At 51.1% G+C, this 13,951-nt stretch overlaps 1 protein-coding gene across 3 annotated transcripts; it reads left to right on the forward strand.

Moving 5' to 3' along the window:
• Positions 1-487: 487 nt before the first annotated feature.
• Sfxn3 (sideroflexin 3) lies at positions 488-9,026 on the forward strand. 3 transcript variants are annotated; one of them, XM_055591682.1, is made up of 12 exons: positions 488-749; positions 1,510-1,657; positions 1,925-2,088; positions 2,561-2,731; positions 3,040-3,138; positions 3,860-3,935; positions 4,083-4,168; positions 4,988-5,115; positions 5,280-5,329; positions 6,564-6,613; positions 7,152-7,199; positions 7,429-9,026. In XM_055591682.1, the coding sequence occupies exons 3-12, from the start codon at positions 1,928-1,930 to the stop codon at positions 7,523-7,525; spliced, it is 966 nt and encodes a 321-aa protein (XP_055447657.1). In that variant the 5' UTR covers positions 488-749; positions 1,510-1,657; positions 1,925-1,927; the 3' UTR covers positions 7,526-9,026. The 3 variants fall into 3 exon arrangements, with proteins under 3 accessions (XP_055447657.1, XP_055447656.1, XP_055447658.1); XM_055591681.1 differs by lacking the exon at positions 1,510-1,657; XM_055591683.1 differs by lacking the exon at positions 1,510-1,657 and having other exon boundaries at positions 1,928-2,088.
• The last annotated feature ends 4,925 nt before the right edge of the window (positions 9,027-13,951 follow it).

Below are 13,951 nucleotides of genomic sequence, written 5' to 3' on the forward strand. Positions count from 1 at the left end.
TTCCGTTGCGCCTGCTTGGATGCGGGCAGAGATCTCGGAAGACTCTGGCTGTGCACACCCCAGGGACTGGAGCTTCAGTCTGTGCACGGATAAGCGTTGGGGGCGCAAAGGAACTGCTGGCACAGTGGAGCTGGGGGCTTGGATGGTAAAGAGGGCTAGGGACACAGAAGAGGCACAGGCACCACAGGAATGTGGATGAGAAGGGACGCAAATGGTAATGAGAATGACTCGGCCCATAGGTTCTGGAGTAGCAGACTCCAGAACCCAAGCGGGCAGAAGCCATTGCCAAGGCAGCCAGCAAGTAAACAAGCAGTAACCCGAGTCCCTCCGGGCGGCGCACCATCCGAGGCCCGCCCTCCACTCCGCTTACCCGCGCCCTGTGCACCTAGACTGGGTGCTGCCCGGTCGGGAGCCTCCCGAGGCAAGCCAAGGGACTGCAAGCGAAGGAGGAGAGTGGGGCGGCTCCTCCCCCCCCCCCTTTCTGGTTGGGAAGACGGCCAGAACTGCTTCCTAAGACTGGGCAGGGTCTGGTCTCAACGGCCTGGTCTGGGGGACTCACTCCATAAGACACGCAATGCCCCGGAACTCTGCCAAGAGAGGAGTGGGTTGAGCGAAAGAGCCTAGGGCGCCCCCGCCCTTCCCTGCTGCTCAGCGTCACGCGTGACGTCCGGGTGATGGCTGGGAGGAAAGCAGAGTGCGGTGAGGAAGGCGGGTCTGAGAGCTCCTAGAGGCTGAAAACCCCGGAAAGCGTGAGTGCTTGCTGCCTTGGGAGTCAGCAAAGCGTGGGGGTGAGGGCTTGGGGTCAGAAGAGGAGGCTTGCCATCAAAGGCGCGCTCTCTCGTGGAGATTCTGTATTGCGAGATCTGTTAGGATCTGTAGGGCACAAGGAGGGTTGGTTGGCTGAGGCTGTGTGCAGGCATACTTTCCAATGTTTGCAACTGATAGATATGGCTGTGTGTGTGTGTGTGTGTGTGTGTGTGTGTGTGTGTGTGTGTGTGTAACGGTATTCTGGCTGGTTGGCAAATGTATACAGTGTGGATCTAACCTGTTTGTGTGCCGGGGAGGGCGTGCCTGTCTTTGTGTATGAGTATGTGAGAGTCGGGCGGTGTCTACTGTGAGGGAGGAAGTGGGGTTGGAGGGGATTAGTCATTCTGCAGGATTTTTGCCCAGCACAGCCAGACGGCTGCTCCAGGCATTCTTTTTCTGTGCTGGGTGGAGGGGCATCCACTGGATCTTGCCCTTTCCTGAGGTAGATGGCTCAGAGAGAGTTTGATGGGTGTCTGTGGAGCCCTGTTCAACCAGGGACCAGGGAGAGCCCCGGGTCTTTGTGCAGGAGTTGAGGCAAATGGGTTTGGAGGGCACGTGTGCACGCGCACATTCTCACAAATGGCTGCCACCCGAGAGCTCTGTGTGAGATCTGGTATCTGTCAGCCTCAGGCGCCTTATGACCCTGCTCTCCTCCAAGCAGGGCCTTGAGTGTGGGATGCCTTTTGTCATTTTCCCAAACAGCCTTGGAAGTGTTTATCTAGGTCTTGGAGCAGCTAGGGCCTGAAGCTGAAATGGGCTTGGGCATGTTATCCGTGTTCTCTACTGCTACAGCAGGAGCTCAAGATAGCTCTTCCGGATTAGCTGCTGCTAGTGAATCAACCACATACAGGTAAATCCTCGCCGTGTAAAATCCGCACCAGGCCACAGCGAGAGGAAAGCTATATTCTTAGTTCTGGTCTTTCCTCCTCCTCAGTGGCCTTAGGTGCCTGGTTAAGACTCTACCTAGAAAACAACCCTTCCCTCGCCCTTGCTTACAGATCTGGAGTCACCTTGAGCTCTGCAAGGACTGGTCATAGTTTCTGGGACCAGGGCAGAGCCCCAAAGTTTCCTCAAAGTGAAGTTGTTGGACCTGACCCTTCTTCTTGCTGCCTTGCAGAAGATGGGGGACTTGCCCTTAAATATCAACATCCAGGAACCTCGATGGGACCAAAGCACATTCCTAGGCAGAGCACGACACTTCTTCACAGTTACTGACCCTCGAAACCTGCTGCTGTCCGGGGAACAGCTGGAAGCTTCCCGGAACATTGTGCAGAATTACAGGTACACCTGCCTCAACTCCTCCGGCTGTGACACAGCACTTTAGCATAAAGGCTTTGAGGACATTTGGATTGAGGAGGCAGAACTGGATTTACAGGCAGGCGGCTCTGCAGTGCACAGATCCTCTGTACTGACCATTCCCAGTGCGGTCACTCTGCAAGGACAAAGGAGAGTCGCATGCAGAGAGAAAGGCAATCCTCTTCTCTTCAGGAGGTTTGTCTCTTGGAAGGCCCCCAGTCATTTCAGACCCTTTGAAAACCACCATCACTGTGACCCCAGAGAGAATGTGAGACCACCAAAGATGTAGAAATAGGAGAACACACTCATGAGAAGCTTTGACCTCCCCCAGGAACAGGTTGCTCCTTGATTCAAGTTCCTGGTCCTTTGCCCAGAGTTCCCTGAGGCAAGCGGCAGAGACAGGAAGGGCAGGTCTGACCCCCACAACAGCCTGCTGGTTCCTTGCCAATTTCTACAGGGCTGGTGTGGCAACCCCAGGGCTCACTGAGGACCAGCTCTGGAGAGCCAAGTATGTGTATGATTCAGCATTCCATCCAGACACAGGGGAGAAGGTGGTCTTGATTGGCCGCATGTCAGCCCAGGTGCCCATGAACATGACCATCACTGGCTGCATGCTCACCTTCTACAGGTAAATCTTACCCCGTATGCCCTTCCTGAGTGTTGTGTTCCAGAGCATGGTGACAAGAATCGTCCTTTCTGCACCCTTTTGGGTGAAGGACAGTGGGTGGAAAATATGTGAGAATTCTTTCCATTCATCAGAACCCAGCCTCCATTGCTTTAGACAAATGCCTGCAAGAGTGGCAAGGGCAAAGTTTGGGGACCATCACTTAAGCCCCACCTGAATTAAGGACCCTTGAGGGTTTTAGTGTTGGGGGTTCAAGGATGGGGGAATACCGTGGAGGGACAGCTGTAAGTAGTCCATCTTTGCACCCTCAGGAAGACTCCGACTGTGGTGTTCTGGCAGTGGGTGAACCAGTCCTTCAATGCTATTGTGAATTACTCCAATCGCAGTGGGGATGCCCCCATCACTGTGCGGTGAGAGAAAACTGTTTGTTTTTCTTAGTTTCTCTCTTAACCCGGCTATCCCACAAATAATTGAGACTCTTTTATATTTGTTTAATAGTAAGCTTCACAGCACAAGAACTGAGCAGTTGTTACTCTGTTATTAACTCTCTAAGCTAATCTGGCTTCCCATCGTACATCCCAGAGATGCTTGCGCTTTGTAGCTTTCCTGCTCCAGCTCCTTCTCTTGATTCCTCTTGGACCTCTCCCTGTGGCTGAATCCCCTATTTCCTCCTTTAACTCCTCCTCCACTGGCTGGCAGGAAGTCCAGCCTTATTCTCTCACCTGCTCAGCAATTGGCTGTAAGGTGTTTTATTGGCCATCAGGGGACAATTGGGGAACAGAGTTTATAGAACAAGGATTGCAACCAAACATGGGGGGTACAAAAATCAGCATTTGAGTTACACAATAACCTTATGCCTGCAAGGCCTCCTCCCCAGCTGTTCCGGGTTCTTGTGCCAGGGTCTCAGCTCTCTGTTCATCTGCTTGTTTGCCCACCACCTGGGGGCACTCAGTCCTTTTGTAGTTGTTTTGGGGATCCACTTGCCTTTTAAAGAAAGAGAAGGACTTTCACATAAGTTTGCGCTGGAACAGGAAAGGGAGGCTACTGTCTGACACCACCTGCATGGAAACATGTACCGTTCCTAAAGGAAATGCTTCATTTCATCTTATGACCTAGCCTTTTCCTCCACAGGCAGCTGGGAACAGCCTACGTGAGTGCCACCACTGGGGCTGTGGCCACCGCTCTGGGACTCAAGTCTCTCACCAAGGTGAAGTCTCCCTACCACTACTGGCCTCTCATTAACCCTTTACTCCTTTCCTTCTTCCCTGTTACCCTCTCAAGAGGCTCCCATCCATGCTGAGTTCCTCTCTGCCCGTGGGCCTCAGAGCCACTGAACACCTCCTTTCCTCCCCAGCACCTACCCCCACTAGTTGGCCGATTTGTGCCCTTTGCCGCTGTGGCCGCTGCCAACTGCATCAACATCCCCCTGATGAGGCAGAGGTGAGTGGTCCTGGCTCCTGGCACAGGGATGTCCAGAGCATACATGACATGCCCTCCACTCCTGCAGAACAGCCAGGTGCACGGCTGGTCCTCTTCACCACTGGATGTGAGCTGCTGGGCCCTGGCTTATGCTCATCCTGTGTTCGAGAGCAAGCAGGCCCCACTGTGTGAGAACTCGCCTTGAGGTGTGAGACTGAGGGGTGTGGGCAGACCCACAGTTTTACAGAGGGTGCTTTCCCTGGGAACTTGCTGCTAGGGGCATGTGGTGTTGGGGAGCAGCCAGACCAGGTCTCCATGACTTGAGTGAGGATTAGTGGTATATATGATGGTCAGGATGACAGTGATTTTCAGTAAGCAAAAATGTACCCTGAGGTGTCTTATGCACCATCAAGAAAGTCACATTTCTGGCAGTTGTGGTACCAGCCTGTTGGTCATAATGCTCCACGTGCCTTTTTGTTTGCTTGTTTGTTTGTTTTGTTTTGAGATAGGGTTTCTCTGTGTAGTCCTGGAACTCACTATGTAGACCAGGCTGGCCTTGAACTCACAGATCTGCCTGCCTTCCCCTACTGAATACTGGGATCATGTTGGATCTCAATTCCTTGGGAATCACCCTACACTGTAGTTCTTCTCTAACCCACACTGAATGACCCAAAATGACCCTTGTTCTCTGGCTGGGCAGGGCTAGCACAGGTACCTCTCTACTCTCTCTGGGATCTACCCTACACCCTGGGAGCTGTTCTGAACCAGTCTTTGAGTGGGGAAGGCACAGTGTCTCCAGGTGCTGCCTATGAGCTGAGCCCAGCCCTTTTTTCTTCTCAGGGAGCTGCAGGTGGGCATCCCAGTGACTGATGAGGCAGGTCAGAGGCTTGGCCACTCGGTGACTGCTGCCAAACAGGGAATCTTCCAGGTGGTGATATCAAGAATCGGCATGGCAGTTCCGGCCATGGGTGAGGCAGGGATGGCTGGGTGGAGCTTAGGAGGCTTGGAGAGAAAGGGGTTGAGGTTCTCAGGGGCTTTTGACAACTAGAGTCAGCAAATCTGGGAGGAATTGGGAGGGAGGCCTTCCCTCAGGTTCCTAGAGTTCACTCTCACTGTCCTGCTCTCCCCTCAGCCATTCCCCCAGTGATCATGAATGCTCTGGAAAAGAAAGACTTCCTGAAGGTAAACAACTCCCCTCTTACCTATCCTGCCCCAGGAGGGGTGGTGTCGAGGAGAAATGACCTATCCCAGTCCTCTCTCCAGGCTGCCTGAATCTGAGACTTGCCTCCCTCCCCTGCCTCCACACCTTCATTCATTCATGAAGAAAGATTGGGCTGGAGGGAAGGAACAGTGAGGGAGAAGACAGAAGGAAGGAAATGGAGTCTCTCCTGAAGAAACTAGATGAACCCCAGAGGTCATCAAGCTGCTTGATAGCACACTCATAATGTCACTCACTGTGTCCCCCACTAACAGGCACACATACATACTCATGAATGCACAAACAAGGTAGAGAAGCAAGGCTCAGGGAATACAAGATCCAGCTCATTCATCAAGTCATTTATTCACAGATCAGTATTAAGCACAGACTGTGGCCAGACAGGTTGAACAGAACTAAGATAGTTGTAGACCCCGTCTGAATGAGGCTAACAGTCTAGTACAGAGACCAACAAACAATGGGGCAAGCAATAGGAGCTGGGCGCCGGGGTGCACACTGTAAGCCCAGCACTCCAGGGGCAGAGGCAGGTGGATCTCTGTGAGTTGGAGGCCAGCCTGGACTACATACAAAGTTCCAGGCCAGTCAGGGCTACACAATGAGACCTTTTCTCAAACAAAACAAAACAAAAACCAATGAAACAAACAAACAAACAAAAACAAACATATCATTGTAAAGTTATGCAATATGCTTTGTAGGAAACCAGTGGGACAGAGTAATTGCTACTATCTGGGGAACAGTTTAGGCAAGGATGGGGCCTTGGAAGAGCCAAAGAATAAGGTGAGTCAGGCAAAGAGTTGTTGGGGTAGAGAGAACAGTTAGTTCAAAGGCCCTGAGGCCAGCTTAGGCTGACACATTGTGGATGGAGAAGGGTGTGGAGAGGGACAGATTTATGCCACTGGGATGACAGGAAGTGCGTGGAGACTCAAAGGAGGCTTTCTGAAGAAAGTAGCTCCTGGATAAAGTGAGATAAGAGAAAGATGGCTGGAGAGTATCACGGGAACCAATTCAGAGAGGCGGCAGGTAGGGCTGGGGTGGGAAGTGCCAGATGAAGGTGCCAGCCTGTCACTGGCTGGGGAGAAACATCTACATGTCCAAGGACTCAGAGGAAGGCTCGCACGCTGGGACCATGGTAGGGAAAGCTAGATGGAGGTTAGGAAAACCGGTCGCAAGCCGTTCTCTTGTCTCTCTGTCTCCCCACAGCGCCGTCCCTGGCTGGGGGCGCCTCTGCAAGTGGGACTGGTAGGCTTCTGGTAAGTGTGCAGAGGGGTTTGAGGGGGACACAGGGGACAGCCTTTATCATTTTGGGTGTGGGTGGACACTTACTGCCTTTGAGATGCTTACATATACCGCTCAATCCTACATCCAGTTGGGATCGATACTCACAGTGCAAAATACATGTGTGTGTTTGGAGGGGAGGTCCTAGAGGTTCTTGCCCTTGAAAGTCAACCCGTTAGTTGAGGGGTTCAGTCTTCATCCACTAAAGGAAACCATACAAATGAGCCTGTACAACTCAGGAGTCCCCTCCTATTTTATTCCTGGTTCTGTCACTTTCTGATCACGGGGCTCTGGATCAATGCTTGGGAGGCTCTTTCCTCAGCGAGAATCCAATATCAAGACTGAGTTTGACATCCCTGAATGGTCCTTTGGCTCCATTGTCCAACCTTCATGGCTGGGAGAGAGCTCACAAAAGCCTTCACTCCTGGGGTTCCCTCCATAAGGCGGGGGGGAGGGCAGGGAGGGAACGCTCAGGCCAGTCTCACAGACATTTCCTGTGCTCTTCTCCCCTAGCCTGGTGTTTGCCACACCCCTGTGCTGCGCTCTGTTCCCTCAGAGAAGGTGAGTGATGCCCCCTGGACTGGGCCAGAGTCTCTGCACAGGGCTCCACATCTCAGGCCCTCGGTGTTCGGGGGAGGCCTGTAGGCACTGTGACTTGGGCTGGGGGAATGGCAGTGAGCCGGCCCTTTGGAAAGCAGGAGCGCTTTCTTCCCCTGGGAGCAGCTGGGCATCTGTGTCTGAGATGCTGCGTCCAGGGCACACTCATCCAGCCTGTGCTGTTCTATTGCAGCTCCATACATGTGACCAGGCTGGAGCCGGAGCTGAGAGCTCAGATCCAAGCACAAAACCCCAGCATCGATGTGGTCTACTACAACAAGGGGCTTTGAGGGGAGTCTGCCTCTTCCCTTTCCTTGCCTCCTGAGGCTGCTTCTTTGGTGCCACCTTGCAATCCTACAGCTTGTTAATCTTCCGGGTACTGGGCAGGGGGCTTGATGTGGGCAGCAGCCACAGTCTAAGCAACCCCTTAGAAGGGGGGGCGGCACTCCTATAAGCCTCTCCTCTCCTCTCTGGTTTCAAAGAGCAAGTCACAAAACTCATGCCTCCCATGCTTGTGTGTGTGCACAGACATACACACGTAACATATATGTTTTTATGTTTGGTCCTGGAAGCTAAGTACACAAATGCTGTTCTAAGATGTTATGATACTTGGCTTCCTTCCTCAGTCTCCTGCCCACCTAGCAGCAAGCCAGGTTAGAGGTGAGACTTCCATCCCTAGACTGTTCCTCTAGCCAAGTCATTTTTAGCAGCACCTCACCTTTCTGGACACAAGACAAGCCTCTGGATCCCAGAACATGGACGAAAGGATATCAGCAGGCCAAACAGAGCAGAGCATAATCCTTCAGGTTTCGAATGGCTGGCTCCAAAAGCCGGCTCACGGCCTGGGCTGCCAGAGGAAGCAGTGCTGGGATCAGAGAGGCAGGGGGCTCGTGCTTGCTGTGCCCCATATTCTAGAATGGCTCCTCTCTTCTCGTGGAACAAAGGAGTGTCAGTAGGGTGTGCTGCCCTACACAGTGCAATGGGGGTGCTTTCGAGGACGGCCTTAGGCCTTCTTGGTCTGTTCTGATGACTCATGCCATGACTCAGACAGAAATCCCACAATTCCAATTTGTTCCCCAATCATAAAGCCACAAAGGGAGAGTGAGCATTTCTCCCTTCAGGAACTGCCACTACCCATACCCACTCACAGGGGGAGTGGTGTGGGAATGGTGCTTAAACACAGGCCTCGAGTGTACAATCTCAAGACAGGCAATTCTGTATTTCATTGACCCTTCTTAGATACACCCCCCCCCCCGGCTTCTTTCCTTCCCATCTACCCCTTCTCTGGAAGAACCCAGGGACTCACATATGCCAGGCAAGAACTCTACCACTAAGCTACATTTGCAGCTTCCTCTTTCTTTCTCTCTTTCTTTGATATGTTATGTTTTTCAGATAGGGATTCTCTGTGTAGCCCTGGCTGTCCTGGAGCTCAGAAATCTTATAGCCTCTGCCTGCTGAGTATTGGGGTCAAAGGTGTGCGCCATCACCAGCAGCCCTTCTCTTTCTTGAGAAAAGGTCCTGCCCATTACCTCAAGAAGAGGAGGGACCCAGGCATCAATATCTGGACCAAATGGAAGATGAGATTAGGAAAGATGTGGATGGTAGTGACTCCAGGATACAGAATTAGGTCTCTACTTTGAATCCCATGACCTCTAGCTAAAAGGTGAATAGGGTGGATGGAAAGGTTCCAGTGAGGTCCACTGAAACCTCTTTCTTGTCCCCACTAACCTCCTCCTCCTCCAGTGACAACAGCTGTCATGTCATGGTGTCAATAAACTGCAATCCTGTCTAGCTCTGGATCTTCACTTGTTCCATGTTCCAAGTGTCTAGGTAAGTGTCCAGGAAGAGTCCTACCTTCAGCATCCCCCAAAACTTTCCCTACCATCTGTAGGGAATCTCATCTCCCAGCAGAGGGCTCTCTGAGCTTACAAAATGGGTCCTCGGGCTAGCACCCATTCCCTTGGAAGATGGATGCTCCTTTTCATTTCTTTCTCCACTAAGAGGGCTCTTCACATATATATTAATTCATGGTCTTGGCTTGTCAGTTTCCTTGAAGAATCTGGCATGGGGTGGTGACCTCAATCCCTAGGAAACCTTTATAGAGGGGAGAGGAGGCCAACGATTACCTGCTCCACCAGGGTGAAGCTGCTAGGGAACCAGCACATCCTCTGTCTTTACCAGTTCACCATGGAAACTGGCCTGGCAGGATCCCTTCCCATCACCCAGGGTCCTTCATTCCCCGTGTGTGTGTGAGTGTGTGTCTCAGAGTACACAACTGTCAGGAAGGAATCAGTTCTTTCTTTCTACTGTTGGGTCCTGAGGATCAAACTCACGTCATGAGCCTTGGAAGAAAGTGCCTTTACCCACTGAGCCCTCTCACGGCCTCCCTACTACTTTTATAACATTTCCATGCCCTGGAGAAGATGAGTCAGGAAAGCTTGTGCTTGTATACACCTGGTAGGCGCCAACAATTTACTATTACTTTCTTTCCTGGAGTCGTAGCTTTGTTAGACACAGGAAATTATCATGAATAAACCTATAAAAACTTTATACTCCACTCCCTGCAAGAAAACAGCCCCCGTGTCCCTTTTCCAGCTTTTAATAAGTGTTTGGGTGAAATCTTTCGGGCTAAATGGTCCTTCTGCAAGTGAACCTGGTTACTCATCTTGGGTAAGCAACAGTTTACTTGTGTGGGAAGGAATGCTGACACCAGCTTCTGTTCCCTGAGTCCTGTGGTGTGGTTCCAGGCTCAATGCAGCCAACTTCTTGAAGTCATTCATCTTTTGATCTTCAAAATTTGTGAGACAGGCACATTATGCCTTTTTAAGAAAAGACGTAAGTTTTGGGACATTAAGAAAGTGGCCACTGTGTGGCATGCCTGTTATTCTGGCATTTGGGAGGCTGAAGCAGGAGGAAAAGGATCCCCTCCGCCTGCAAGACACTGTGTGGCCCTAGCTGGTGTGAAAACAGGCTTATCTGGAACTCACAGGGATCTATTTGCCTCTGCCTCTCTAATGCTGAGTTTTTAAGGGCATTCATCACCTTTCCTGGCTAAGACCGAGAATTAAAGGTCATCCTCAGCTATACAACATTTGAGGCCATCCTGGGTTACACGAGCCCCTGTTTCAAATAACAAGGCAACAAAAATAGCAACAAGATGCTGGCCATGGTGGTGCATTAATCTCACCACTTGGGAGGCAGTGGCAGGCAGATTTCTGAGATCAAGGCCATCCTGGCCTACAGAGCAAGTTCCAGTACAGCTGGGGTTACAGAAACTCTATCACAAAACCTATCACAAAAAGAAAAAAAGCAACAAGAAAAACAACCGGAGAAAGGTCACTGGAGCCAGATTCCAGCTGAGCTGTGACTCCCAACCTCTGTGCTTCCTTTCACCTGCCAGCTAAACCGGGTCCCTCTGATATTCAGGAGCACCTCCCTGGGCCTAGTTTGTTTACAGACTAGCAGAACTGACAGGTCCCCAATTATGCATAAACTTTTCCTGAAGCCACTAAGGAAGCTGGACCAGAAGCCCAGCTACTCATGTGGCCAGCAGGGCCTTGACTACAAGCCAGCTCATGGTCAGCCCGGGCAACTCCATGAGACGTGTCTTGAATATAGCTCAGTGGTGGAGCGCTTGCCCAGCACATGTAAAGCCCTGGGTTCAGTCTTCAGTACTCTATCAAAAAGAAAACAAAAAGCCTCCGCCACTACAGAGTTTCCAAACTTGAGTTTTACAGCTTGCGCACATGAGTAAATAACTTCACTCTTGATGAAATATGGGACACCCTGAACTTTTGATGGTGAATCCATGCAAGATAAACTCATCTGGGGGAGGAGGGAAGCAATCTGTGCCAGGCAAAATTAGTAAGGCTGTTGTATAACAGTTATCTGTACTCTGTAGACAACGCTTCACCTCCTCAAAGGCTGGCAGGTCATCTCCGGAGGATGTGTTTTCCTGTCTTTCCCTTCTAATTTCGTACCAGTTTCTCAAATGCTGTCAGAGTTAGCAATAAGGCATATCACAGGTTTTCCCGGGACAAATCCTAGCTACGTACATCCTCCAAGCAGTCTCCACACGACTGCAATCTTCCTGAGAAATGAGCATTCACCGGGGTGGAAGTAGGAGTCGGGGACAGTATTCCACTTTCACGAGGACCCCTGGTTTAAGGGACAAAGCTAAATCCCTTTGTTTCCTACTTAAGCCCGTCAGCTTCAAGCTCCGCCCTCAAGGCCTATCAGTCTAAGGGAAGTCAGCCTCCTTGTGTGTAGCCTGTCCGGAAACACTACCGCCCCTGAAGTCGTTCCTGCCACTCAAAAGTTAGGCTTGGCTCCGCCCCTTCCGCTTACCCCTGGCAAGGGCTGGCTTTAGCGCCGCGGGCCCCTTCCCCGTCCGAACACCGTGCCGGCTTCCTCCTTTGCTCTTGATCCTGGAACGCTCAATCCGCCAAATCCCTTCCTTCCTCCAGTTCCTAAACCTTAGAGCCACGCTGCGCCCGCCCTCTGACTTCCTGCCCGGAAATCCCGAGGTTTTCGAGGAATCACGCGAGGTCTCTCCAGGTCTCAAATCCTAATCTTCCGCTGCCCAGGACGCTCTGTATCTCCGCGGCTGCCCGGCCCTCGAAGCCAGCCGTACGGGGCCCGTTTCCCGAACCTCGTGGTTCTGTGCCCCTTGAGGAGTGGATATTGACCTCGCAGGGAACAGAACAGCAGCCTTTCCATCTGCAAGGATACTTAACCGTGTCAGTCAGGCATCCAGGCCAGCTGCAACCCCTCTTTGTTATTCTCGCAACAACGTCCGACGCGGGACGGTCTTTTCAAAGTAAATATGTAGCTAAGGATGATCTTCCTGCCTCTACCTCCCAAATGCTGGGATTATAGGCATGTGCCACTTCGCAAGCGAAACCCAGTGTTTTTTTGTTTGTTTGTTTGTTTGTTTTTAGGGATAAACGAATGTGGAATCCAAAAGCACTCTTTCTTTCTTTTTTTTGAGACAGGGTTTCTCTGCGAAGTAGCTTTGGCTGTCCTGGAACTCACTCTGTAGACCAGGCTGGCCTCGAACTCAGAGAGATCTACCTGCCTCCGACTTCTCGAGTCCTGGTATTAAAGGCGTGTGCCATCACCATCTGGCCAAATAGGACTTTTAAACCTTGCCTACATGTTGACTTACAGTCAGGAACACTGAGGTTTTCAGTTCAGTTCACATCTCAGCAAATGTAAAAGAACGATGCACTCAAGAGGAACCATGGTTCAGGGCCCTGGTGATTTTAGGGTGAAGCAGCATCTCCCGTCAGCAAGCATGTCAGAATCTTGGGGGGCAGTGTTTTCTGAAAAGTTCCTTGGACAACGTGAAGCTCATGCGTAGGTAAACCCGCCGGTAAATGACTGAGCTCAGCTCTCCTTATGGATGCCTAGAATCTGAGTGCAGGACAAGGTGGGGGTGACTGGCATGTGTGTCTCCTCCCCGACGCTGTACCCATCTCTTCGGCAGTTCCCTGGGACTAACTACTCCACTCCCACCCCCAGATTTTCTTGGTTAGGCTCCAAGCTGCTTTCAGTTACAACAAGCTTGGAAGGAGGCACGACATCATTGTCCTGTTCCTATAGGGTGGTCCCAGAGGAGGGTTGTTTGGGCCTTAGTGTGGTAAAGACTTGTTTTCATGGCTTTCCCTCTAGCGCACCAAGGTTCACTTGGGAACGAGGTGTTACGTAATTGTGGTGTAAGAGAAATCCAATACAATATTCCTGGATGCGTTGATCCCTGAATTATTCAGATCTGCTGATCTGTCCTGCTAGGCATGCAAATCACTGCTACTGATGTTCTCCCTGGGATTCTTTGTTGTTGTTGTTGTTGTTTATTTGTTTTTTGAGACGGGGTTTCTCTGTGCAGCCCTGACTGTCCTTGACTCGCTTTACAGGCCCAGACTCATATCCATCCACTTGTCTCTGCCTCCCTTAAAGGCCTGTACCACCTTGCCTGGCTCTCCCTGGAATTCTTTCCCCACCTTTTATAAGATTGTTTTCCTTAAAGATTTATTGTACTCTTAATTAGTTGAGAATTTCCTACCATTTGTTTTCATCATTTACTCCCAGGAGCACCCCCTTCCCACCATACAACTTTGTGTCCCCCCCCTTTTTTTTAATATCCATCATGTTCAGTTTTTGCTACCAATATATCCTTGGATGTGTGGCCTTCTGCTGGAGCATGTTTGACTTACTGAAGTTTAAACTATTAACTATCTCCCAGCAGCCACCAGTTGCCAACAGCTTCTTGGTTAGGGACAGGACTTTTTGCCCAACTCTCCTCTCCCTGATAGGATTTGATATTACTTGAACTTTGCACAGGGCTTACTGTCACAACTGTCATGGTTTTTTGTTGTTGTTGTTTTGTTTTGAGACAGGGTTCTCTGTGTAGCCCTGGCTGTCCTGGAAATCATTCTGTAGACCAGGCTGGCCTCAAACTCAGAGATCTGCCTGCCTCTGCCTCCTAAATGCTGGGACTAAAGGTGTGCGCCGCCACTGCCTGGCTTGTGCATTTTTACGTTTTATGTTCTGTGTGTAAGTGCTTTGCTTGAATGTATATAACCACCACATGCGTGCCTAGTGCCTACCGGAAGAGGGCATCTGATCCCCTGAAACTGAAGCTGCAAAAGATTGTGAGGCACCATGTGGGCCCTGGGATATGAATCCACACCCTCTACAAGAACAGCCCCTGTTAT

Source organism: Psammomys obesus, unplaced genomic scaffold, assembly GCF_907164565.1.
Source record: "Psammomys obesus unplaced genomic scaffold, mPsaObe1.curated_primary_1811, whole genome shotgun sequence".
Taxonomy (NCBI): domain Eukaryota; kingdom Metazoa; phylum Chordata; class Mammalia; order Rodentia; family Muridae; genus Psammomys; species Psammomys obesus.

What these genes read in the sequence shown, in the direction of transcription:
- Sfxn3 (XM_055591682.1), top strand. Translation starts at nt 1,928, where the DNA reads ATGGGGGACTTGCCCTTAAATATCAACATCCAGGAACCTCGATGGGAC. An exon ending in ATCCCCCTGATGAGGCAGAG is followed by an intron (nt 4,169 to 4,987) that starts GTGAGTGGTCCT and finishes TTTTCTTCTCAG; the next exon opens with GGAGCTGCAGGTGGGCATCC. An exon ending in AAAAGAAAGACTTCCTGAAG is followed by an intron (nt 5,330 to 6,563) that starts GTAAACAACTCC and finishes GTCTCCCCACAG; the next exon opens with CGCCGTCCCTGGCTGGGGGC.